This window comes from Dermochelys coriacea, chromosome 12, assembly GCF_009764565.3.
Source record: "Dermochelys coriacea isolate rDerCor1 chromosome 12, rDerCor1.pri.v4, whole genome shotgun sequence".
Classification (NCBI taxonomy): Eukaryota; Metazoa; Chordata; order Testudines; family Dermochelyidae; genus Dermochelys; species Dermochelys coriacea.
This window is the reverse complement of record NC_050079.1, coordinates 16608908-16633903: the sequence shown is the minus strand read 5'-3', so window position 1 is coordinate 16633903 and position 24996 is coordinate 16608908. Positions and strand designations below refer to the sequence as shown.

The window sequence follows — 24996 nt, the reverse complement described above, 5'->3', positions numbered from 1 at the left end:
TGCCAATCATTCTCTCCCTCCCTTCTTGTTCTTACAAATAACAGTAGTAATGACTTAACAATTTTCTTTAATTTTAACATAATTTAATAGAAAAACTCTCTAAAAATGCTCTAAGTATTAGATATTAATAAAAATGTTGGTGTAATGGATGGCATTCCCCAGTATTAGCAAGTGAAATTGCAGAAATAAATTGGGGTGTTTTTTCTTTTAGTTTTAATAGGGATTTTTCTGGTCCTAGGATTTGAAAACATGCATGGTCCCACATATAACGTGACAGAAAGTACATCTGCATAAACATTGCTGTAGGAATAGCTTTTCATCTCTAATGTAATATGGTGACATCATAGTTGCATGGGTGACATTAGACACACAATTCAGTTTTGCGCTTATTAAAAGGAAAGTACAGTACTAATATAACACTTTTGTTCTGCTTTTAACAGAAACCACAAGATCATCTTGCTTTCATTATTACAGTATGTACTGCTCTTGTAATATTTGCAGTCATGTACTTGCTTGTATGCATTGAATCCTTATTTCGGAGATGGCTGAAATTATTTGGGATTTTGATTTGGATCTGTTTCCTGACCATAGGATATGTGTCAGTTTTTGGAAGGACAGAGATCCCTTCATTCTATGCATGGGAACAAGTATGTATTTCCTGTTTGATGCACTTACATTTAGAAGTGGTAATTAGTATATATTTGTTCTTAAAATTGTAATTATATAATATTCATTCAATTCATTTTAGGTTTACTTCTTCCCCAAACCAGTTATATTGGATTACAGGATAACATTTTTTGTTAACTCTCTCTATCCCTGATCCTGGAAAGACTTATGTGCATTCACATTAGCTTCACTGGGACTACTCCACACAGTGTGTAAAATGAAGCATGTGCCAAAGTCTTTGTAAGCTCTTATGCTTTTAATTTAAATTACCCAAATAAAAATGTTTTACTTGTCATGAATGTACCTTAAAAGTAAATTATTTCTTTCATGATTCTGAGTGTTTTGATAGGGTGCTGATTAGAGTCCTGATTACCAAGTGGTGTTCAAGTAATTTTTTAAAAAAAAAAACCTCTCTAGCTGGGTGTGCCAAGTGAAAGTTTTTTAAAATCCAGTAGAGAGGGCGAAGTGAACCATAAGAACTAATGACCCATCCGGACATTGCTGGGTGCGGCTGGAGTTGATGACTTGGTGTCTGCGACCAGAAAACTGACAATTTTATGAAGCCAAAAAGTCATAACCTGTAGGAAACTCCTCCTAAGCTCTGATAACATAAGCAGAACAGGTGTGTGTTTGTTTTTTAAGAAAAGAAAAATTACTTTTTATCTAATTATACTGACCCTTCCCATCCCGCCCATCCTTTTCTGAATAATGAAAATTAGAAATTATCTACTAGACAATCAGAATGTGATTTTTGATACATGATATAGAGGTTGTATACCCAGAATATTCTTGGTATATTATTCCCTGTTCTTAAATCTTACAAAAAAGACTATAATTTAGCCACTGTAACAGTACGGCTCAGTAGTCTTTCCCCCCCACCCCTTCTCACCCGTTGCTTGACATCTACAAACAATTTTTTTTAGGCATGCCTTCCTGCATCACTCTAGGGCTATGAAAATGCCTTTGACACCTGATACAAGGGAGAGGGGCAACATCTCTCTGCAAAATTAAACTGAGTAGCTCCAGAATGTCTAACAGAATAGTGATGTCAGACTGTGATGATAATATGTAAATCCATCCTTTAATACCTTTTTTCAACGTGAAGACCATATTATGAGAGGTCAGCTGGAACAGGAATTTTCTGCCTTTCACCTTCCAATGTGACTTTAAATAGTATCTTTGATTTTGCGTGTTTCCTTATCTGGCCTTCGTTTGTCCATGTTACAAAACCATCATATGGTATTTAGAATTTGCCATGAGTGAGAATCTCCCCAAATGAGGCTGATGTCTGGAAACAACAAGAAGCTGGGGTTGAAGTGAAGCAGGAGAGCTGAGCGGGCAGTCTTGCAGTGTGTCTGTCACAGTACTTGACTCAAGTATTATGAGGCCCCATATATAGGTACCACAGGCTACAACAGAAATCCATAAATATGGATTTAATGATAGACTTTAATAGTGCCTTCTGAGCCATTATGCTTTAGCAGGCCAATGGACATTTGTAAACTCTTTAACTGTGCCTTCAAATGTGCGTTTATATGCAGTAGTGATTACTCTGTTGTCTCAACTCCATGAAGGATTATTTGATTTTCGGGTCAATAAAATATCTGGCAAATAAACACACGCAACTGTTTGGTATTATAATAAGAACTTAAAGCACTTGGGAAGTTTGAAATTGAATGAGGTAGCTCCATCCTTGCTTTGTACTGTTCTTGATACATAATTCAGATGTAAGTTATGTCATATGATGTCTGTGGTGATAATGTCTGCAGTATATCTGCAGCTTTACCAAAGGAGAATGAGACAAATTAAGGGTCAAGTGTCCTCTTTAAGCAACTGGTTTGGCTACATTTGTGTTATAACTTTATCCAGTTTCCTCAAAGCTTTTATGAACACTACACTCCTTGTGATTTTAATTGTTCCATTGAAATGCCAGTGCTAGAGGATGCAGCCTGAAGAAAAGTCAGAATGTTTGTTTTCCCCCTTGCTCTGGCACCTAATAACAGATTTCCCCTTTTTCTCTTTAAAGGTGCCATTCTTCCTGTTCATAATCTTCACAGTTTACACCATGTTACCCTTTGGGATGAGAGATGCTGTCATCATCAGCATCCTTTCTGCAGTGTCCCATATTGTAGCCCTAAGCATTACAGTGACACTATATCCTAAACCAGGCCAACAACCCATTACACTTCAGGTAAGGAAATGCTATTTGTTAGAATATTCAAATGTCATAGGCAGCATTTCCAGTAGAACTGGGCACAAAGAGCAAAGTTCAGATATGGATGCAAGCTTCCACTTAGTTCAAGGGTTTGGGTCCACCTCGTACACAAGGAAAACTTAACTTCAGTATAGCTATGTGAAAAAATCCACACCCCTCAGAGACATAGCTATACTGATGTAAGCCCCAGCGTAAACAGTGCTAGGTTGACAGATGAATTCTTCCATTACCTAGCTATCACCTGTCAGGGCGGTGGATTATCTATGGCACTGGGAGAAGCCCGCCCGTTGGCGTAGGTAGTGCCTACGCTGTAGTGCTACAGCAAAAGCTCTTATCATTTTAGATGTAGATGTGCCTTCCTTTGCATGCTTCACTAAAAGAAATGGCAAATGATACCCATTGGTAAATACTTACTTTTTATGTACTATGCATATCTTTTTTTCAACACAAATGAGGAGACAGAAAACAAAAGGGATGACCAATTTTAAAAAATAATCTTGGGACAACATTAAGAACAGAATTTTAAAAAATAATGAAAGGTATTTCTGTTAGCATTATGATTTCCAGACTATTAAGAAACAGCATCGTGTTTAAGGTGTCTTTGATCATAGACCCTCGGGAGATAGGAAAAGTACAACTTTACATGTAGTTTAGTTGCATTCATACCATGGTTTTAGAAAGTATGCTGCAGCCTTCAGGGAGGATTTTACATTTAAAAAAAAATCACTAGTTACTTGAGTGTATGTAGTAGCCGAACAAGTCTATCAAATGAAATTTCCTTTTTGAATGAATGAAATGTTTTTATTAGTGACTGGAACAAATGCACTGGCGTCTCCTAAAACTGAATGCTGTACCTTTTTTTGTGATAAAATTGTATCTAGATCAGTGGTTCTCAAACTGTGGGTCAGGACTCCAAAGTGGGTCACAACCCCATTTTAATGGGGTCGCCAGGGGTGGCTTTAGACTTGCTGGGGCGGAAGCTGAAGCCTGAGCCCCACTGCTTAGGGCTGAAGCCCAGTTACAGGCTGCCCCATCTGGTGCTGAAGCTCTTGAGTGTTGTCTTTTCCCCCTGCCCGAGGTGGTGGGGCTTGGGCTTTGACACTGCCCCCTGGGTGGCAGGGTTTGGATTGGCTCTGGCTTCAGTCCCCACTCCTGGGGTCACGTAGTAATTTTTGTTGTCAGAAGGGGGTCGTGGAGCAATGAAGTTTGAGAACCCCTGATCTAGATCACTCTAAAAAAAATGTGGCTTCTAGAATCACTGTATTCATGTCCTCATGTTGCACGCTTCTCTAAAAGGAAATAGCAATTTGTTGAATAAACGTGTGACATATATTAGTCACATTACTTAATATACTACTGGAAGTCACTCTGATACCATGGTGATGAACACAGTATAAGAACAGTAGAATAGAATATTAGCACTCAATACTACATGTGATTGGCTGTATAGTATAGAATACAATAGTATAGCAAGTGGTACCATTTGGCTAAAAGACAAAAGGTAGACCTGTAGCCAAAAGGCAGAACTGTGATTTCAAAAACTGATAATACTATGGTAAGTTTCATCCTGCAAATTCCTTTTTGTGTTTTTTATAAAGATAACTTGTGAAATTCTAGAATTTCCCGAGATTTTTCCATGAGAGAGCTAACCCATAAAATAAATTAATATGAGAAGCAGTAAATTACCAGATGAAATAAGTATGTGGTAGTAAATATAAACAAGATACCAAATTATCCTCAAGTAATCTAATGTAGTTATACCATGGACATCTGTGATTTGCAGCTGTCCTTTTGTAGATCTTCTTTTAAGAACAATCTTTTTGTTTGCAGTCTGCCTTGGCTATGCTTATCAGTTTTTCCCTGTGATCTTCTCTTACAGCTGCAATATGTTTTCATGTATCATGTGTTTTGATTGTTTTAATTTTCACAAACAAACATTGTCATAGTCCCTCTCCCCCCCCACCTTCATTGCTACTTTATGCAAATTTTCTTTTTTGCCCCTTTTAATTTAATTTAAACTTGATTAGCACAGTCCAATGCTAGCAGCTTTGTTAGGATTCTAAGCACATCATCCTTGTTTCATTATTGCATTTAAAAATAATTAGATTTTCTATTGCATCTCACAGCAGGGGGAAACATTAATTATTGGCAGAATGACCTACTGCTGTAACCTTTTGGCTATTTCATTGTCAGGGGGACATACCATTTGAGTTTAGCACAGTCATCCTCTATTGAAAGATGAATTAAGTCTTTATGTGGCTGCCATTTAGGATATTTTCAGTTACTAAGGGAAGGGATGGTCTGTTCCTTCTAAAGGAAAAGTTTTTTTGATTGGTATTTATTGTATTCCCCCTCCCCCCATCATGAAACACGTGAGCTTGGTGGGGATTTTGCACGAGTGAGGGGGAGTGTAAGTCAGACAAAAAGGCATTTTGGAAATTGACAAGCTCTTTTCGCTTAGAGCCAACAGTCATTTTACATGTCTTAGGGAACAATATGGGAAAACACTTACTACAGTTTCCTTCAATTTATTTGCCTTGTGGATGACGTGTGCTGAATTGATTATTAAAAATATATTTCTTTCCATTTGTACTTTGTATGGTTAAATCACTGTGTCAGTAATACTAGTGGCCTTCATTCAAGGACTTGAAGTGAATATAACTAATTTGGGGGCACCCTTATCAAACAGTGAAAACACCTATTAGGGCATTCCTTCCTGGCCACTTTCTTTCTAATCCAAAGACAGGAATCTACTGTCCGGTCACAGTTTTGGAATAAAGGTACTGAAATGTAGCCCTGCAGCTGCACATGATCACTCTACTGTAATTAAAGAGAATGTAAAACACAAACCTGAATTTATCAACATATTCAGAAGAAAGCCAGCGCTTAGCACCGCTCCTTTCCCTCACCAGGAGGAGCAGAAATCTTTTATAGTGTATTTTTGATTAAGTGCCAGAATAAAAGAGTGTGTGTGCATGTGTCTGTTTTGGAAGGTGAGGGAAAAGATGTGTGTTCCCTAAACTGCTGGGTTGGTGGGGGGGGAGAGGTAACAATCTGACAGCTCCTAATAGCATATGGTATGTACCAGCCCCACCTTGTCAGTGAGTTTCCCCAATCATTTGGCAGGCGCCACCACCAATCTATCCTTCCACTTTGAAAAAAAAGATAAATAGCTAGAATAAGGAGGGCAAGCGCTGTGAATTAGGCTCTCTGAATATTTTATACATGCATGTCATGTCTCAGTAAATGAGGTAACTCATGACAACCTTGTTTCCTTCCCAGACAAATGCTTGTGGTAGAGTGAGGTCACTGCTCTTTGTAACATTTGATACTCATTCCATTGTTAGCAGCAGATCTGTTTTCAGTACACTAATCACAGTCCAGAGCAGCTCCTGTGTATTAAAATCTCCCATAGTAAAGGAGTCAGAGTCTAATCTAAATGACTTCACTAACTGTACTTGGCATATGTTTTCAGAAGTGATAGTGATTTCAGGTGGCTCAGGCCTTGTCTACACTTGAAATGCTGCAGCGGCTCTGCGGTGCTTCCTGGAACTCAGTAAATCCAGGCTATTTCAGAGCAGGGATCGAAGGGCATTAGAGGGGCCCAGAACTCAGCCTGCCAGCTGTCTCTTCTGTATTATTTCAAGGGGAGTTTAGTGGCCCTGCAAACTGCAACTGTGGCAATGTTCATAGGGAGAGAGAGGATCTCACCCTTGAATAATTCCCTGGCCAGCATCGGCTGCAAGTCTTGTAGCTTTCCCATGCTGTAGCAAAATAAAATAGACATGATTGATCCTGTGGCTTCTGCACACACTTTTCTGAATAGCAGCAGTGAAAATTTACCAAACTTTTGTTAATTTCACAACCCTTAAAGGCTAGACAATTTAAAAAAAACAAACCAAGATGCTTGCGATCTGCAAAAATGATTGGTTTAGCCCTATGTTTCTGTTGCAAGCATGGAGTTTGGAGGGAATGTTTCCCACTTGTCATTGGTTAATGGATTTTTTATAGTCCAGTCAGTTGGATTGTACCTATCCAAGAGGCAAGTGTGATCCAGTTTCAACCTTATAGCTTGCCATCAAGTGGATTTGTCTATTAGCTCCTATTTTTGGTTCAATATCCTCCTAGATAGGCCAGTTCCTCTTTGATCTTTAGATGTTACAATTGAAAGTGTAGTTGCCTTTTTCTTGAGTCATACCACCTATTACTTCTTCATCAAAATGCATCTACTTGACATGGTTAATTTTCTTTTATTAGTTATTAAATCATGCCCCTTTCAAACAGGGTCTCTTGACCTTCAGATGTTTTGCCAAAATAAACTTACCTATGATTTTCTTTATTTTTCCTGGTACCTTTCGTTCAGGTAAACACGTAATTTTAAATTTACTACCACTCTGGTATTGCTAAACGAGTTCAGGTAACACCAGAAAGGGCTTGTTCACATGCAAATAAAGTCCATGCTGGGAGACCATGAAGAGTTTATAGATTGAAGTAGGATACAAAATTAGATAAGTACATATACTGAAAGAATTAAACCTGCTATAACCTGTCACATGAGCTTTGGTTACTTAGGGCACAGTTACACTAGAGAGTTTACCGATGCAGCTGTGCTGCTGTAAGCTCTCTGATGCAGCTGCTCTAAACTGACAGGAGACAACTTTCCCGTTGGCTTAGCTACTCCAGCCCCCACAAGCTCCAGTAGCTGTTGGTGGGAGAAGCTCTCCCGCTGGCATAGTGCTGTCCACACCAGCGCTGATGTCGGCGTAACTTATGTCGCTTAGGGGGGTGATTTATTCTCCCCCCATAGCGACATAAATTATGCTGACATAAGTTGGAGTGTAGACCTAGGTGAAGGCATATTCTGGTATTTTGAGACTGATTCATTTGAGATGAAGAAATCAAGGCACGCATTTTCAGACTTGTACACCTAAGTGTATGACTGGACAGAGAGCCAGTAGCACCTTTGTGCCCTTTCCCCCATATCTCTCCCTCCTAAACACCAAGAACAAACATGCTGTGTTGGATCAAAACTTGCCTGCTTCCTGAGGTTTGGCTTTATTAACCAGGTAGCTCCGGCAGTATGGGGGGGTGTTGTGAGGGCTATAGTCACCTCAAAATGTCCCTTAGATCTTCTGTAACCACCCTGTAGCAGCTGCCGCTCTCCCGCTGCCCATCTCTGAAGGCAGAGTGGAGAGAGGTGGCTGCTGGCCTGGTGCCCAGCTCCAGCAGCAGAGGAGAAGAAAGCCTGGGCGGGAGGCTGGGATGCCTGAAAGCACTCCCGGCCCGTGTCTCTGCCCACTGGGCAGGCAGAGGGTCTAGTGTTCCCCTGCCTGGGTGGCTCTTGCTGGCTGCGAGCAGCCAGTGCCCCACACTGCTCGGCCATGGCCATGGGGTGGGCCACATAGGGGGCAGAGCCATGGAGAAGGGAGGGGCCTCATGGCAAGGGGGGAGCAGACCACTCAATTTTCTGTCTGATCCCCCTGAGGCCACCCCCAACCGGGAAGTGGCTGGCGCTGCTCCTGGGATAACTCAAAATATAAAAATAAACTCTAGCCCAATCCCTGCCCCCAGACTTGGCTGTTGTTCCAAGGGTTCCTTTCAGACCCAGACCCTAGACTCATCTCTCAAAAGGGTGACTTCCACTTCTCGTCAATCCACACTGGAGTTAATGAGCCATGGTCGTTACAAGGAGTCAGCAGCATTAGTCTCTCCTTGTTTGAACACTTACCAGGGTGCATTCACAGAAGAACCCAGCAAGTTTGAACAGTTTCTGGTGTGTCCATGTCTGATGAATACATACATGTGTAGGGTGGTAACTTGCATGCGCATACATGCATGTACTTTTGGCATAGGTATGTGCCCATGGAGTTTTCTGTGCCTAAAACAGAGAGTCATAGTTGACAGCCAGAAGGGACCATCAGATCATCTAGTCTGACCTCCTGTATATCACAGGTCACAAGCACTACCCAGCACTTGCACACTAAACCCAGCAACGGAAATGAGACCAAAGTATTACAGCTCGCAGGAGACTAGACTAGTGTGTGCCACAGGGAGAGAATAGGAGTGACTGAGGTGTGCTGAGGCCGCTGCAATGCCAGGAAAATGATTGAGATACACCCAGATCATGTTGGCAAGTGACCTGCACCCACACACGACAGGAAGACCAAGACGCTGCAAGGTTACTACTGCCAGTCTGACTTCGGGGAAATTCCTTCCTAACCCCACATATGGCGAACAGTTAAACCCTGAGCATGTGAGCAAGAACCAGCTGGCCATGCAGCTGAGAGAGAGAATGCTTGGTGCCACATCGGAGCCTGGGCTCATTCTGCCTGATATCCCATCCCCAGTCAGGGCCATTGTTGATGCTTTAGAGGAAAGAGACACCCCCCCCGCCCCCCCCCCCCCCCCGAGTGCATGGTGGGTATAGGGAAATCCCTGCCTGATCCTTGCAATGGTTAGTTGAAAACTTGAAGCATGAGCTTTTAGGAATATAAGATATAAACTGGAAGTGATCCCTAGGGCTGCCTGTCCCCTACTATTCTGAGCAACTCTATCATACAATTGAACTCATAAATTTGTCCAGCTCTCTTACAACTAATGAAGTTAGCCCCCAAGCTAACCTCTCACCTCTGATGATTAGAAACCTTCTTCTAATTTCCAGCCTGAATTTGTTCCTGGTCAGTTTATACTCGTTTGCTTCTCTGCTAACTTTGCCATTTGGCTTAAATAGCTCTTCACCCTCCCTGGTGTTTACCCCTGTGATGTACTTAGAGAGAGAAATCACATCCCCTTGTCAGCCATCTTTCTGTGTGGTTAAAGAAGCTATACTCTTTCAGTCTCCTCTCATAAAATAGGCCCTCTGTTCCCCTGACCATCCTAGGAGCTCTTCTCTGCATTTGTCCAGCCTTTAACATGGGTGACCAGAATTGTACGCGTTCTAGTATCTAAATGAAGTCTTATCAGTGCCTTGTACAATGGCATTAATATCCCTCTCTCTCTACTGGAAATGCCTCGCCTGATGCATCCTAGGATCAGATATGCCTTTTTCACAGCTGCATCATATTGGGAACACGTGTCCCAGTGGCAGGCACATGTTTGCAAACATGGGCCTTAAATTATGTGACTGAATCCCTCTGGTGTTTTAATGGACTAACATGAATGAGTTAAATAGAAGTACTCATGTTATTGAGTTAGCGTGTATTTAACACACACAAGTTGGCTAACACAAAGTTTGGTGGTGGTTTGAAAAAGCTTGTTTGAAAGGATGGGAAAAACTTAAGCTTTTTCTTATGTTCTGGACAAAAACATTTTAAGTTTCTTCAGTATAGAATACTAATCAAACTCTTCTGCGGCACTTTTCTTCTCTTGCAGTTACTTGCCAATGCTGTAATTTTTCTTTGTGGTAACCTGATGGGTGCATTTCACAAGCATCGGATGCAAGATGCTTCATGGGATTTGTACAGATACACTTTAAAGTGCATTCAAGTCCGAATGAAACTGAAGATTGAAAAGAGGCAACAAGTGAGTAAAAGCCTCTATTACATGAGTTATGTGTTTTCTTTTGGGTGACGTGTGTCTTTTTTTCTAAGTTTGTGACTAATGCACACTGAAAGGCGTGGTCCAATCCCTATGAAAACCACCTAATGTCAAAAACAACCATGCCATTGACAATAGAGAGGGGGAAATTAAAGGGAAAAAGCTGCTTTGTGTGTGGTTTGTCTTACTTAAAAACTTTAAAAAAAAATGACAAATCTGTACATACTAGACATAGTATTCGAAACCCGAAGTTGATTATCAATCATTTACCTGTTTTCCTAAAATAATAAAATGTAAAATAATCTCAGGCAATTCAGAAGAAAAGTAATTCTTAGTCTTCAGATTTGTATTGATGAGAAACCTTTTTAATTAAATTCAGCAACGATCCTGCCTTCTTTATGCAGATGTTGGATGTTTGAAATTCTGTAGTCTTATTCTTTCCTGGAAGAGTACTTGAAGATGATGTTGTTCTTCTGCTAATGCAGAGACAGATAGAAATCTATTTTTAAAGTAGCCAACCAAGTAAACAAAATTTTTTTATTATGTAAAATAAATACATTGAAAACATTTGAGTGCCAAATAATTACTTGCTTTGCATTGATAGAAGTGAATAACATTAAACACTATGAAACTTTGATATTCATACTGATGTAAAATGTAATTTTGTATAATTCAGTCGTAAACTAGCATTGATGGCTAGTTACTGTAAAGCTCTAACGGCAGGAGCCAACCCCTTATGGTAGGCAGAGAAATTTTTTTTTATCTGGGTTTGGTGTTTTTCTACCTTGATCAGCTGCTCTAAAGGCTCTTTTGTTCCTATCTCAGTGTGTCCATTTTACTTACCCAGATTCAGCTATTGCAGTCTCCTCTAGCTACTTCACCAAACAAAGACTATTATTGCCAGACTGTTAGTCTTATACACAGCACACTTTCTTTTCCCCTCTTGTAGGCTGCTTAACAACGTTTTTGTGTTCGTTGCATATACAATGAGGCCAATCCTGAAAACACTGATCCAAAGAGGGCTCACTGCTGACTCGTTTTTAACAAACACACCCAAGTGGTTTTTTTTTTTTTTTTTTTTTTGCAAACAGTGTTTCTTGATAAAATGAGAGTTTCAAAATTGCAGATGGTGGAAGAAAAAGAAAACCTTTTGAAATTTTATAGCAATGGTTGGATTGTTGGGGTGATTCTTTAAATGCTTGTTGGACCCTATGAACTAGAAACATGGGTTTTTCTCTTGGGGGTTGCAAACAGTTATCTTGAGGTCACAACTATCCTGCCTTTCCCATATTGCTAAATGGAAGGAAAGGTCCCAGTATGGAAAAGATTGAGAACTGCTGATCTAGAGCAGTGGTCTCCAAACTGGGGTGTGCGGCAGCAGGAGCGCCGTTGGACGGCATTCTGCCATTTTTTTTTCTTCGGCGGCAGCTCTGCACGTCCACAGCTGGTGTTCCCCCTCTGGCGGTGTGCCTGCGGCAGGTCTTCCGGTCTTCTTCCGTCAGCGGCGCGCCTGCGGCAGGTCTTCCGGTCTTCACCCTGGGGGTGCACAAGTCAAAAAGTTTAGAGACCACTGATCTAGAGTGCTGCATGTGTATGGTGATCTCAGCTCATAAACTGTGAGTTAAAAGGCAAAGGCTGAAAAGACTGAGTTGGCTGAATTGGAAAGAAGATGACTCCACATTACTAATGTCCAGTTTGCCCTTTATTGCCTATCTTACCAGGTGAGATGACAAAGCCCTAAAAAAAAAAATCTTGCTATAAATGCTAATTTTTTTTTCACAGATAGTAGCTAGGGAAGCATCTAATCAGCTTGCACTAGTATCAAGCTTTCTGTAACCCACTTGATTGATCCTGCTATGGGAACTTGCCTTTTTTTTTTTTCCTTTTATTTTTTTTGTCCTGGTGCCCTACTTGAAAGCTAGCTGTCTTGCAGCCTACATGTAGTTTTCCTTGCCACCTACATTGTTTGTCAGATTCCCAGCTTTCCATTTTCCTTGCCCCACCAACCAGGAAGATGTGAGAAGGGCAATTTAATTTCTGAACAAATGACATCAACCGGTAAAGTAACATTATCTCACGCTAAAGAACTGTTCTGTCAAGTTCAGTATGGTTCTGTTGTCATCCTAATTGTTCACTAACCTCAAGTCTCCCAAAATACCAGGGAAGGGAAGGGAGACTTTGGCTTCTTTTTCCTTGGGGAGGCAGTGGAATGTAGATTTCTCTGTAACAAGATCAAACTATATTTCTGTCTAATCCTCCTGCACAGCAGAAGGAAGAGGAGTTCTTGATGCTTCAGAAATAAGGTGACCTTTTCCCCCCAACCCATACTCATCACATACACATAACTATTTAGACAATGTTGTACGTGAGAGAGAGAGAGAATCCTTCTCCCTGCACAAGCTACAGATTGGTACCCAGAACCATTTGTCAGCTTCCTAAACTGCCGCTGCTGTGGCTTTCCATCTTCTGCTGTATTTTCTTGTTTTTAAAAGGAAAACAATATTTTACTGAAATTCGACTATATTTTCCAAGTGATGGGGTGCAGTAAGAATTCCTGACCACCGACCTTGGTCTACCAGGCCAAGGAGGCTAACTTAATTCCCTCCTTTAATTGCTTCAGCAAAGGGATTTCTGCAGTCTGTGGAGAAGAATGTTGGATCAGTTCTGAGTGTGCTCATTCTTTGAAGGATCTTATGATCCTTTTTATTCCAGGTAAGCTCTTCAAAGTATTGTTGGTTTCATTCCTCTGCAGGGAGCAGCAAATGACTTGAAAGCACTGATACTCCTGCTTTTCTTTTATTCTTGTCCACCGACACTTGTTCCCCGGTCAGAGGTGTAATTTCATTACCAGGTGTTCGTTTGGGCACATAGGACAAAGCTTTATTGATCTCCGATTAGCTGAGCAACATTAGTAATTTCTGAGGAAAGGATTCCATTAAAAGGCTGTACCTCAATAGCCTTGAGTAACTCAGTTCTTTTAAGTTGTGTTAGCATTTTGGCAGTAGACTTTTCTATTTAAAGTCTCCTATCCAGTATCTGAATTAATCCAATGCTTCATCCAGCAAGGAAGGCAATTAAATTCTTCACATCATGTGCTAAGAATTCAGATGGTTTGAATATTTTATAGTCTGTTACTTCTACAGAGTGAGCTTTTGAGTCTGAACTTCTATCGAAAGATGCTGGAAGCCTGCTGAGGAGAAGTTGAGAGAAGAATTGCAAAAAATTGAGAGAAGAATGTTTGTTTCATGCTGACTGGGCAAGCTGTGCTTTAGACCCTGTTTAGTCCATCTTGAGTGCATACCTCAGGTGATAGGTCTGGCTTCCTGCATCTCACTCTGGGCGGAGCCATGTGGTTCAACCACGCTGGGACTGGATCTCTGGGCTGCAGCCCCTATGCCCCCACTTCCCAACTGTATTAACCTAACAGTATAAGGATTTGCGGGTCTAGACTCCAGGATTGTGGGGTCCTGGGCAACTGATGACTCCACTGGAGAGCCAGGCAGAGCAGCATCCCAAAATTACTGCAAGGTTAGGCACAGCAGGAAGTACTGCCTGAAGAGGCGAGCGACAGAACCCTGCAGCTGCCTGATTGGTCAACACCAACTATTTAAACAAGAAATCTGCCCTAGGGAACCATCTGAACAACAGTGCAGACTCTGGCTTCCTACTGCTAAAGATCTCTCCTTTTTGCCCGATTGTGCTCCCAACTCCTGCCTTTTACCCTGGCCCAGCTTGACCTTAGTACCTGACTCAGCTTGGTAACTAGCTTGCCTTCAACCCTGGCCCAATGGACACTACTGGGCCAGCCACCAAACAAGCCCAACTGTGAGCGGTATCTGTAAGAAATTTTCCTCCAGAAGCCTGTGACAGAATAAGTTTGCAGTGACACAGAAACAGCTTCCTCAAAACAAAGCATTTGTTCATCCAAAGGTACAAAGCACACAGAGCGAATGTATAAAACAAAACAAATGTATAAAAACAAAAAAGGCCTATACATGCATATCCCCTTACTTATCCTGAATTTTTCCTTGCAAGCTTTGGTAAGCTCCACTCAGCCTAGTTACCTCCATCTCAGAGTTAGGAAAAACAGACAGCTTGATGCTTGTCTCTTTCTTTGTGTCTCTTTCTGTCAGTATGGGCCTCTGTCAGCATGTTGATGGCGCACTCAAACCTCCTTCCTGCGTATGCTTAAGGGTTTAGTATACTCGTTGGTGGAAGAGTAAACTTTTGCTAATCTGGAGGGAGCCAAACAGGGGCATTCTCCAATTAATAGCTGCCCACATTGTTCTCTTTGTCATTGTTTCAGTTGCTGATTGCTTTCCCCCGTACAGTCTCCTTTGTTGCCTTCAGGCAGGATAACATCAAACCGGTAAACTGAGGTGCATGTAATATTTAAAAAAATAATGCATACACTCATAACTCTCATTTTGAGAGCAGAAAAAAGAATCCTTTATTGAAAGCCTGCGCTGCAACACTCAGAAACTGCTGAATTAAGGAGACTTCTTTTTTTATCTTCCCCCAATAATTTTCTAAAACACTGAGATTCCTAACATGGCATTTCAAATAACTTAACATTATTAAATCTTTTTTCTTCTCAGGAAAGCTTGCTTTTATCTATTCTGCCAGCTCATATCTCAATGGGAATGAAACTAGCCATCATAGAGCGACTGAAGGAAACCAATGACGATAGGCAAATGCATGATAACAACTTCCATAGTCTATATGTGAAAAGGCATCAGAATGTTAGGTAAGTAAAGAAACATGACAAATGGTTGCATTAAGATATGCTTCTGTTTTTTAATACTTGGTCTATTTACTGATGGTAAGAAGTGTCATGGTTGGGATCAGACAGGTTGAATGAAGAGTTTATGTTCAGATGCTCTGAACACATCTGTCAAGGTGAGAGGAGGGAAGAGAACTGATTTGAAATTATTTTGCCAGATTTGGGATTTTTTTTTCATTGCAATGGTAAAAAACCCCAGTTACCTACCCTCTTTAGTTGTCCAAATCCACATCCTAGACTGGGTAAAGTCAGGGGTTTTTTTTGTGTTTTCATGCCGAAGTGAGCTTGTTTTGAAGACTGTGTGCCCTAGACTAGCATGCTATATTTTAAACTTAAATAAAAACAAACCCAGAGAGAGAGGTGCTCTGTTAGAGATCTTTAGTATTGAACCACAATGCAATTAAATGTCCATATTATTATGAGAAAACAAAGATAATTAAAATGTGACTAAATAGTGTGTCCTTGTCCAGCATCCTGTATGCAGACATTGTGGGATTCACTCGTCTGGCTAGTGACTGCTCTCCAAAGGAGCTGGTAGTGATGCTGAATGAGCTCTTTGGGAAGTTTGATCAAATTGCAAAGGTAGGTGTTGCTCTTCATTATGTGAATGGGGGTAAATGCCACTGTTAGAAAACTACTAGCTCCAAGCTCCTGGGAGTGAGTCCTCCCGCATTGGGAAGTCTGGGTGATGCAAAACACAGGGTAGGAAGTATTCACTGGAGATTCTGCTTGACCTGACTTTCAAGCTAAAAATCCCAGCAAAAGGCAAAATTGATTTAAAAATCTCTAAAAGAACCAGGAAAGCTATTTGAGTGCCAGGAGGAGGGTTTGTGGTATGAAACCAGGATAGTTCTCTGGGATTCTACTTTTCAGCTCTTCTGTTGAATTACTGTGGATTTCTGGGTGAGTTCCCTAACTCTTTGTGTTTTGGTTTACCCATTGGGAAAATGGGAGCAGTAATACTTATCTGCAAAACCTCACAGGGTGTTGCGATGCTGAATTCCTTAAGATTTCTAAAATGCTTTGAAGTCCTCTAAAGAGCACTGTATGAAGTGCAAAATATTGGGATATTTTAGTTATGTAATACAGTAATAAAATTTGAACATTGGGAACTGTACAATATAAAACCATGTCAGAGACAATGTAGCATGAAAAAGGGGTTTGTGCTATTTGATTGATTTTTTTTTAGAGTGGAATTATATTTGCAGTATAATGTAGTGATTGAGTCACATTATAGAATATTTTGTCCTGTTTTCTCTGTAATTAGTCATTTGCGTATATACAATTTGACCTTAGGCTGGCAGAATGAATCATTGTAACATCTGCTTTTGATATACTTTTATGAAGCAAATGGGTAAAGAATTTCAGAACAATCTATCTTTGAATATTGTGCCAAAAACGTCAAATTAATATAGCTAAACTGGAAACTATGTTGGTAAAAATACTGCTTGTGATGGCATGGGCTGTCTGCCAATGTTCTCAAAATTACTTTTGTCTGTACCTATGATAGGTATGGAACAAATTATAAAATGTGGATTGCAGTGTCCAGCAAGAACATGCCTATTAAAACTGAAGGCTCAGAAATCTGGAGAATGTATGCAAATGACTTCTTGCCCTAACTTGCATAGTTTGTAAATGCCTCTTTATTTACTGACGTGATCTCAAATATCCTGATGACCAGAATTTAAGACTGTAGCATAGAATGAGCTTTACATGTCTAGGAACTGCTATGTTCCTGGCTAGCTCTAGAATCTCCCTGGTTTGCTATTCAGCTAACTCTGGCTACTCCTTTAAAGCTGTTCCACTTGCATCTCCTTGTTCTGGACTAGGTGGAAGGCTGTTGAGAGTCCTAACTAATGATTTTCCAACTCTCCGTGTTATGGAGCTAATATAGCTTCAAAAGAGTAAAGCTGCGTTTTATTTTGTCCTGTAATGTACAAGAAGTAAATGCCAGCCACGTTGTGGTTCTAGAAATTTTTTTGATGAAGAATAAGGAAAGACCAAAGCCTGGCTTTCAGAACTTCCAATCCTTGATTTTTTTTTAAAGATTGTGGTTTGATTTATAAACTGAGCATATTTGGGTATACGTAACAAACTGAAGCATATTTAGAAGAATTTAATGAGGTTGGAAAAAATCTCATTTAGTTTGTAAAGTTGTAAAGCTTTCCAGGAAGTAAGCAGGAGAAATTGTAAATTCTAGAATAGGGGATTATGCTGCTGTTAAAGTATTGTGTAATTATGCTATAAATAATTGAAAGAGAAGAATCCTTAACAAAGTAATTAAATTAAATCTTAATGGATGTGGGCAAATTAGATTGTTGAATGTACTGTATCCCTTGTGCTAAAATAGCACACATTAGAGCCTTGTAAACAATAAATTATCTTTTCCTCACACTTCTAATTTTTCATATAGTATTTCCAGGAGTTGAGTTGTAATTACAGCTTTGCAAGCTCTGGAGAATATTAACCTTCTTATTAGAGCTATATTTTTGTATGACAACCCTTATGAACACATGGCTAGATAAAACTGTTAATTCAGTTGCGTGGGATTTTTATGCTGCAGGATAAAAATATATAAAATCAGTAAAATAAGCATAGATTTTTTTTAAATTAAAATGAATTGAAAGGATAACTATGGGCATTGTTTGTAATGGTTCTTTAGGTTCAGAAAAAGTAACAGGTGAATTGCCTTTATAAAACAGAATAATTTATTTTTGTATAATGGTTGATAAAAATCTCAAAATACTCTACAGCTGATTTATTAATATATTTTATAGGTTACCTTATGTCTTGTGATTAGCATCTGTCGATGTGAAGGCTCAGCTGAATACATATGTATTTTGGACTTCACAAAACTGTGGAAATGTTTTAATTAAACTTTCTCCAGTGTTGTTTTGCCTGATTGAATTCAAACATTACCCGAAGTTTTTGTGATATTTTGAGACACCAGTAATATGGCTACATAACATTCCCAAATCAATTATTGATATTTTTGAAGCAAAACCTATTTTCTTACAAAATGGTGCAGAAATGTCAGGAAAATAGGAGTGATTTTAATTTCATAAAGACAGGTTTCAGAGTAGTAGCCATGTTAGTCTGTATCCGCAAAAAGAACAGGAGTACTTGTGGCACCTTAGAGACTAACAAATTTATTTGAGCATAAGCTTTCATGGGCTACAGCCCACTTCATCGGATGCATAGAATGGAACATATAGTAAGAAGATATATTTATACATAGATACAGAGAAGATGGAAGTTGCCATACAAACTGTAAGAGGCTAATTAATTAAGATGAGCTATTATCATCTCTTGCCTAACTTTTCTCAAAATGACATTAACAAGTGATGATGTCTCCTGTTATGTACTCTGTGTACATACTGATGCATATAAGCAGTGCTTTTTTCCTGTTATATTTCTTTCTCCTTATTTTGCAGGAAAATGAATGCATGAGAATAAAAATTCTGGGAGACTGTTATTACTGTGTCTCAGGCCTACCTGTGTCCTTACCAGTTCATGCCCGGAACTGTGTGAAAATGGGACTCGACATGTGTGAAGCTATAAAGTATGTATTGTGTAAAAAGGACTTTTTAACCTATAGACACTCAGAAAATAGACAAGCACCTTAGAAATGTAGGACTGGGATTTTTTTTTTTTTTTAAAAAGGTCATGAAGCCATTGGATAAGATCATTCTTAGTCTTTTGTGTGGACAGTCTAGAGTGGATTCACTAACTATTGTATCAGTTATGCTATTTCATTTTGCATGTGTCAAGTTCAAATGGCTCCAGTCTCTTTTCTATAAACAAAGTATGTATTACGAGAGCAGAACATCATGGGTCTCCATGGCTTATATAGGAAGGAGATGAAATCAGAAGAGAATAAAATGCTGAATTAAATACTTTAAAGCCAATTTATTATTTTTAGTTATACATGATTTATCATAAATCCTTAAGACCAAAAATGGCAAAGTCTGCTTGATGATGATAGTATTCCTTTGGGCTTTCCTGCCTGGTGCAGCAAACTGCATCAGAGGGGTGTAATTTATAAAGCACTCTGATGTGTTGTGCTTAAACTGCCCCATGTAGACCCTGCTGGAGGATCTACATTAGCATGAACAAGACACCTTTTAGAGCATGCCAGCAGGATCTACACAATGCAGTTAAAGCACTCTGATGTGTTGTGCTCTACAAATCACACTCGTCTAATGCACTTTGACAATGCTATATAGACAAGCTCCCTTTATTTTTGGTTTAAAAAGAGTTGTTTCCACATATCTAGAGCAGTCACCATACCTTTTATTATTTCTATTGCTTAGCACGCAAAATGTATTGAGGAGGAGAAGAGGGTAGTGTACCAGGCCTGCACACTTGTGTGCAGAAGGAATGCAGATTTGGATGCACAAGGAGTGCAAGGTCAGGTGTCAAGGTGGTAATGCAAAGGTATGGTTCCATTCCCACAATAATGTGGGATTCTGTAATGTTTCATTCTAAGGTTATACAGTGAGAATGGATTGACTAGTTATTACGTTCCAGCACCGTCTTATGTTCAGGCTTAAATTTCAGTGGTGAAGGTAATTAAATTATGTTGTTGCTTATATTAAAGAGAACAAAGTTGGCTAGGACAACTGAAGTTACTGACAACTCTTTCAAATACTGCCATGAGACCACCTACAACCTCTATTAACCCGAGCATGAATAGAAAGGACATGTGTTTAAGAACACTTCACAACATTTAAACTCTAGCAGCAGCCTAACATCTACATAACACAAAATGGTTTGTTTGGGTGTAAATTACATTTTAGTTCCTAGGATTTAATTCTCCTTTCTTGTATATTTTAGCCCAGGGGTAGCCAAAAGTTGGCTTAACTTTGTACCCATTGACTTCAGTAGGAGCAGAGTTAGACCACTTCCTAGGGCTTTGACAATCCCATCCTAAATTCATGTTTCTTTTCATTATGAAAGTGAGCCTTGTGTGTATTCTAATATTAGTTGCTGTTCTGAATTGCTGTGCTGTGAGCTGAGAATCAATTTGTTTGTCTACCCTGTATTTGGGAGACCATAGTAACGATATTATTCTATGCAATAAAATTAGAAAAGCTTCAGATGCACAAATCAGAGGAAGTCTCCGTAAAATCTTTGCATACTTTTAATAAATCACCACATTTTTCCCCCTCCTGTCTTCAGCAATTGTAAGTTTCACACCTGCTTTTTAGTGAATGGAGGAAATCAAACGCTAGTAAGTAATGTGTATATATATGGGGCAGATAGCTTATCTTCTGATTTTTCTCCCCTCTGCCCCTTTCCCCCTAGACAAGTGAAAGAAGCCACTGGAGTGGACATCAGTATGAGAGTTGGTATCCATTCTGGGAATGTGCTTTGTGGCGTGATTGGACTCCGGAAATGGCAGTATGATGTGTGGTCTCATGATGTTTCCTTAGCTAATCGTATGGAATCCTCAGGAATACCTGGGTAAGAATATTTGTTTTGGCTGCTTCTTCAGTTCTACAGTGATCGTTTTTATATTATTTCAGTATTTCATTATATTGTGTTGGGCTGCTACACTTAATTTAAATAATGAAGGTTTGAAATCGGCAAAAATGTCTGTCCAGTTCTACTGTGAAAAATGTTTGTCTCTTGATAATTTCTCACCTGATCCATAGAACTCTGATCTTATGTGAGTGAATGCTTCATATATAGCTCTTGATCTTTCTTGAATCCCTGAAACTGTGTTTTATTATATTCTTACTGACTTGATTCAATTGTACATTAAGATATATCTGTATTTGTAAATTTGAGATGAAAACACATACACAGCTTCTGTCGGCAATACAAGGCTGTATATTTACTTAGTGTTTCTATTGATGATTTAAATCAAGTGTGATACGTTTATCTAGAGAGATATCAAGAAAACTGAGATAAAAATGCAGCCTTATGATGTATAAACAGTAGGTTTATGTGTAGTTTGTCTATAATAATAATTAATAATTAATAGCACTTTTGATCTATAGATCACAAAGCACTTTACAAAAGAAGGTAGTAAGCATGTTTATATATTTTTATAGTTGGGGAAACTGAGGCAGAGATGTAAAGTGACCTGCCTGACATCACCCAGCAGGGCAGTGTGGAATTTGGGAATAGAACGTAGGTCTCCGGACTCCCACTGCAGTGGTCTATCCATTAGTTCAAGCTGCCTATCTGAGATACTTACTAAAAATAACATGAAATGTAATTATTCTTTAAAACACAACCATTTAGTATTTCCCTTATTCAGAAAGAATAGCAACTTACTGTTTTTCTGTGTTGCAGTGTATGTAATATTTGAAATTGTGATTTATAAAATACCCCAAATTCTGTTTTTTAAAAACAAAACAAATAAAGATGTCCTGGGCTTGCACACACTCTTATTATTAACTGTTTGAATTACAGTAGGACCTAAATGCCCCAACTGAGGGCTTGGCCCCTTTGTACTTGGCTCTGTACGGATGTGTAGTAAGAGACAAGCTCTGCCCAAAAGAGTTTAAAGTCTAAACAGACAAGAGAAACCAATATTGAAGAGGGAACAAAGGCATGAGGAAGTGCAGTGACCTGTCCAAACTACACAGCCGGTGAGTGGGAGGGCTAGAAATGAAAGCCTGGTCTCCTGGCTCTCAGCCAGTGTCCTAGCCAATGAACCATGCTACCTCTGTGTAAAATGGTTTAGAACAGCAGTTTTATTACCTTGAGTCAGATGCTTATGTGTAATCTAGAGATACACTTATGGGGTTTTAGTTTTGTAATTTACAGCGTTATTTCACAACATGATACTTTATAGCTGCTGCTTTGAGAGAGAGAGAGAGAGAGCGCGAGCGCTATGGACAGGATTTAGCAAAGAAACCTGTTTTTTTTTTCTTTCTCTTTTTTCCTCCAACCTGTACAGGACCAAGGAAGCTGATTCTATCCCTTCCCTCTTCCACCCCAAATGATTCTGTAATTTTCTGGGGGCTTTCATAGCCTGTGCAATTCTAACAATGTTTTGTGGAATGACAATTACATAAATCTATGATTGCCATTAAAACCCCTTAAAGCATAGCTCGGTCTTGAGGGATGGTTCCTTGTTACCACCTGCCTGAGTGACTACAGATTGCTCAGCTTAGAGTAATAAAATGAGTTTACTAATGGAGAAAGAGCCCTGCAGACTCAACAGGAAATCTGAAAGTTGAGTTGTTTACTGGTGAAGGTGGCTGAGCCAGAATGTAAAGTAATTGGTTAGTTACCAGTTGTGGCTGTGATGTGCCAGCCACAGTAGAATCGAGCACGCTGCTTGTGTGCTGTGTTGACTCTGCAATGCTAACAGGAGTACAGAATTGTAAAGAATTTTTTTTTGCCTGTAAAGCAAGCTAGCATGACTCCAAATACAGTGAGGGAGTCAGAAGGTGCATTTTTACAATCCATTTTAGGACCATAACCACATCATAAAGCTTTGATGGCTCTGTTCCCTTATACATGCATATGTTTAATTCTCTGTTTAATATTATGACTGGTTTGGGTTGGCCCGCTGTGCTGAAACAGCACCGTGTAATACTGCACTTTCTACGTGTGCGTAGCACTGGGTCGTCATGGGGTTCAAAATTTACACTGCTTGACTGAAGGGGACATTTTGTGTCACAGGGGTTATGGCGTAGCCTCACAGGGGGGCTGCTTGTTACACAGCTCCTGTGAAGAAAATACAGCGTGAGTGAGATTCCCATAAGCACACAGTGTTGGCTAAGTTTGCTATCACTGCAGTTAATGGAAGTTTTATTTCATGGGGAGCAGCGAGGCAGACACTGAGCGCTATGGAAAACCCCACACTATAACAGAATTATATGCAAAACTGATTGTTTGTTCATTTTACTGTAGGGTGTGATTTTTTTTTTGTTTTGCTATCTGATTTTTTTTCTCGGTACAATGTGTAATAACCATTGCAAATGATCTGCAGTATTCGATTATTAGTTTACTGGTGAATTTTTTTTTAAAGTTCTCAATTTTCAGTGTCCCTGTACAAATGCACCCAAAAATACTTTATTGAGGTGCACCCAAATAGCCATTTTTCTATGGAAACATGAGCTTCTGACCTAGAGCTGAGTTCTTTGTACCATAGTAATGTGGCCTCATTTCTTTTCTGTGCTTCTGAATAATTTTTTGAAAGCATTTGGTGTTGCTGAGCTGGTTACTGATGGCCATTTCTGCATGTGTCTGAAAGATCAGAAAGTGTTTTACCGTAACCTTTGAAACATCACTCTTGTTGTAATTTAGCTTAATAGCTTTTTTTCTTCATCTGAAGACCAAGCTGACTTAAAAAACATTGACTAGTTTAGGCCCAGCCCTGCAATCCTTACTGCGAGTAGCCTCTTTGTCTTCAAGGCTGGGTGAGGAGGGGAGAGTATATTTACTGTTTTGTGGAAGTGACCAGAAATGGCATTGAGGCAGCAGTTGGCATTATATGCCTGTCCCTTTTTCAGTGAGGCTAAAGTAATGTCCATGAGCAAATAAAGCTCCCTTAATCATTTCAGAAATTGTGGAAATATTTCCTTTCTTGTTTCTAAATATATAGAAAAAGCTTTTCTTTATGACCAGCTCTTGTTGTGACCTGATGATTGTAATCTTATAAACAATATAGTCTGTATGATACTGACCTTTACTTTACAATGGGAGTTTAAGTGAAGGACAGAAGACATGCTTGCATCAAGGTCTGAAGTGTGCTGCATTTATTCTGTAGGCATAAAAAAGCATCTGATGTTAATCGTAATATGCAGCCGAGCAAACTCTTCAATCAAGATACTGTCTAACAGATGTTGCATTTGAATGCTTCCAATCTATTGGAAATCCCTAAAGAATTTGCTGAATGGGAGAATGAATCTAAATAAGCCTCGGTTAATTTTGGGGTGTCACCTAGCATTTTACAGTTGCTACTGGACACAAATAATAATGATTTAGGGCATCTTATAAAATTTCATTTTAGAAAGTCCTCTTAGGCTGGTTAAAACTGAGATAAGAATTGCAGCAAAATAGTCTCATAGGCCAATTGCCAGTAAACAAAACAGAAATATCTCTAGTTGCTGTGGGGTCAGGTGCAGTTAGGGTGACCAGACAGCAAATGTGAAAAATCGGGACGGGGATGGAGCATAATAGGAGCCTATATAAGAAAAAGACCCCTAAATTGGGACTGTCTCTATAAAATTGGGACATCTGGTCACCCTAAGTGCAGTCAGGACTGGGTTCAGCCCTCCCTGCTCCGAGGCATTCTCACTTATTGACTCCCAAAGAGCTACCTTTCCTCCTGGGAAATCTGATTGGTCAGCAGTCTCCAACCCTTCCACTGAGCACATGTGCAGGGAAAGGGAGTGGGGAGCTGCCGTTAACCTCTTTCTTGCTGTAATTGGGTAAGCCATCAGAACCCTCTCACAAACTCCATTTTAAAGTCAGTGACTGGGTTCTCTTCCCAGCTCTATAGTTGATTCATTGGGTGACCTTGGGCAGATTATTTAACCTCTCTCTGCCTAAATTACTCCATCTATAAAATAGGGTAAATCTGTAGCTACAGAGAAGCATATAAGTGAAAGGATCATTATTGTTATTTTATTATATTAACACACTTAATTATTTGGAATGTCTTTTATTGAGCAATTCTATAGAAAGGGGTTGCACAAACACCTGATTCCATGTGATTACCTAGTGCAACGAAATATTCAAGACAAGACTCATGTGATCAGAATGAATGCATGGGAGTATTAGCAGATCCTGTTCAGAGACCTGCACTGTTGCTGCTGTGCTTCTGATT

At 39.6% G+C, this 24996-nt stretch overlaps 1 protein-coding gene across 3 annotated transcripts in view; it reads left to right on the top strand.

Moving 5' to 3' along the window:
* ADCY7 (adenylate cyclase 7) overlaps positions 1-24996 on the top strand; it is a 119282-nt gene that overhangs the window by 65982 nt on the left and 28304 nt on the right. For 2 of the 3 annotated variants that reach the window (XM_043494964.1, XM_038368412.2), the window contains exons 3-9: positions 441-647; positions 2693-2857; positions 10253-10402; positions 15016-15164; positions 15671-15782; positions 18635-18762; positions 20508-20666. In XM_043494964.1, the coding sequence (XP_043350899.1) occupies positions 441-647; positions 2693-2857; positions 10253-10402; positions 15016-15164; positions 15671-15782; positions 18635-18762; positions 20508-20666 (1070 nt within the window). Of the gene's footprint in view, positions 1-435; positions 648-2692; positions 2858-10252; positions 10403-15015; positions 15165-15670; positions 15783-18634; positions 18763-20507; positions 20667-24996 lie in introns of all 3 variants that reach the window. The other variant, XM_043494963.1, reaches the window with a different exon arrangement.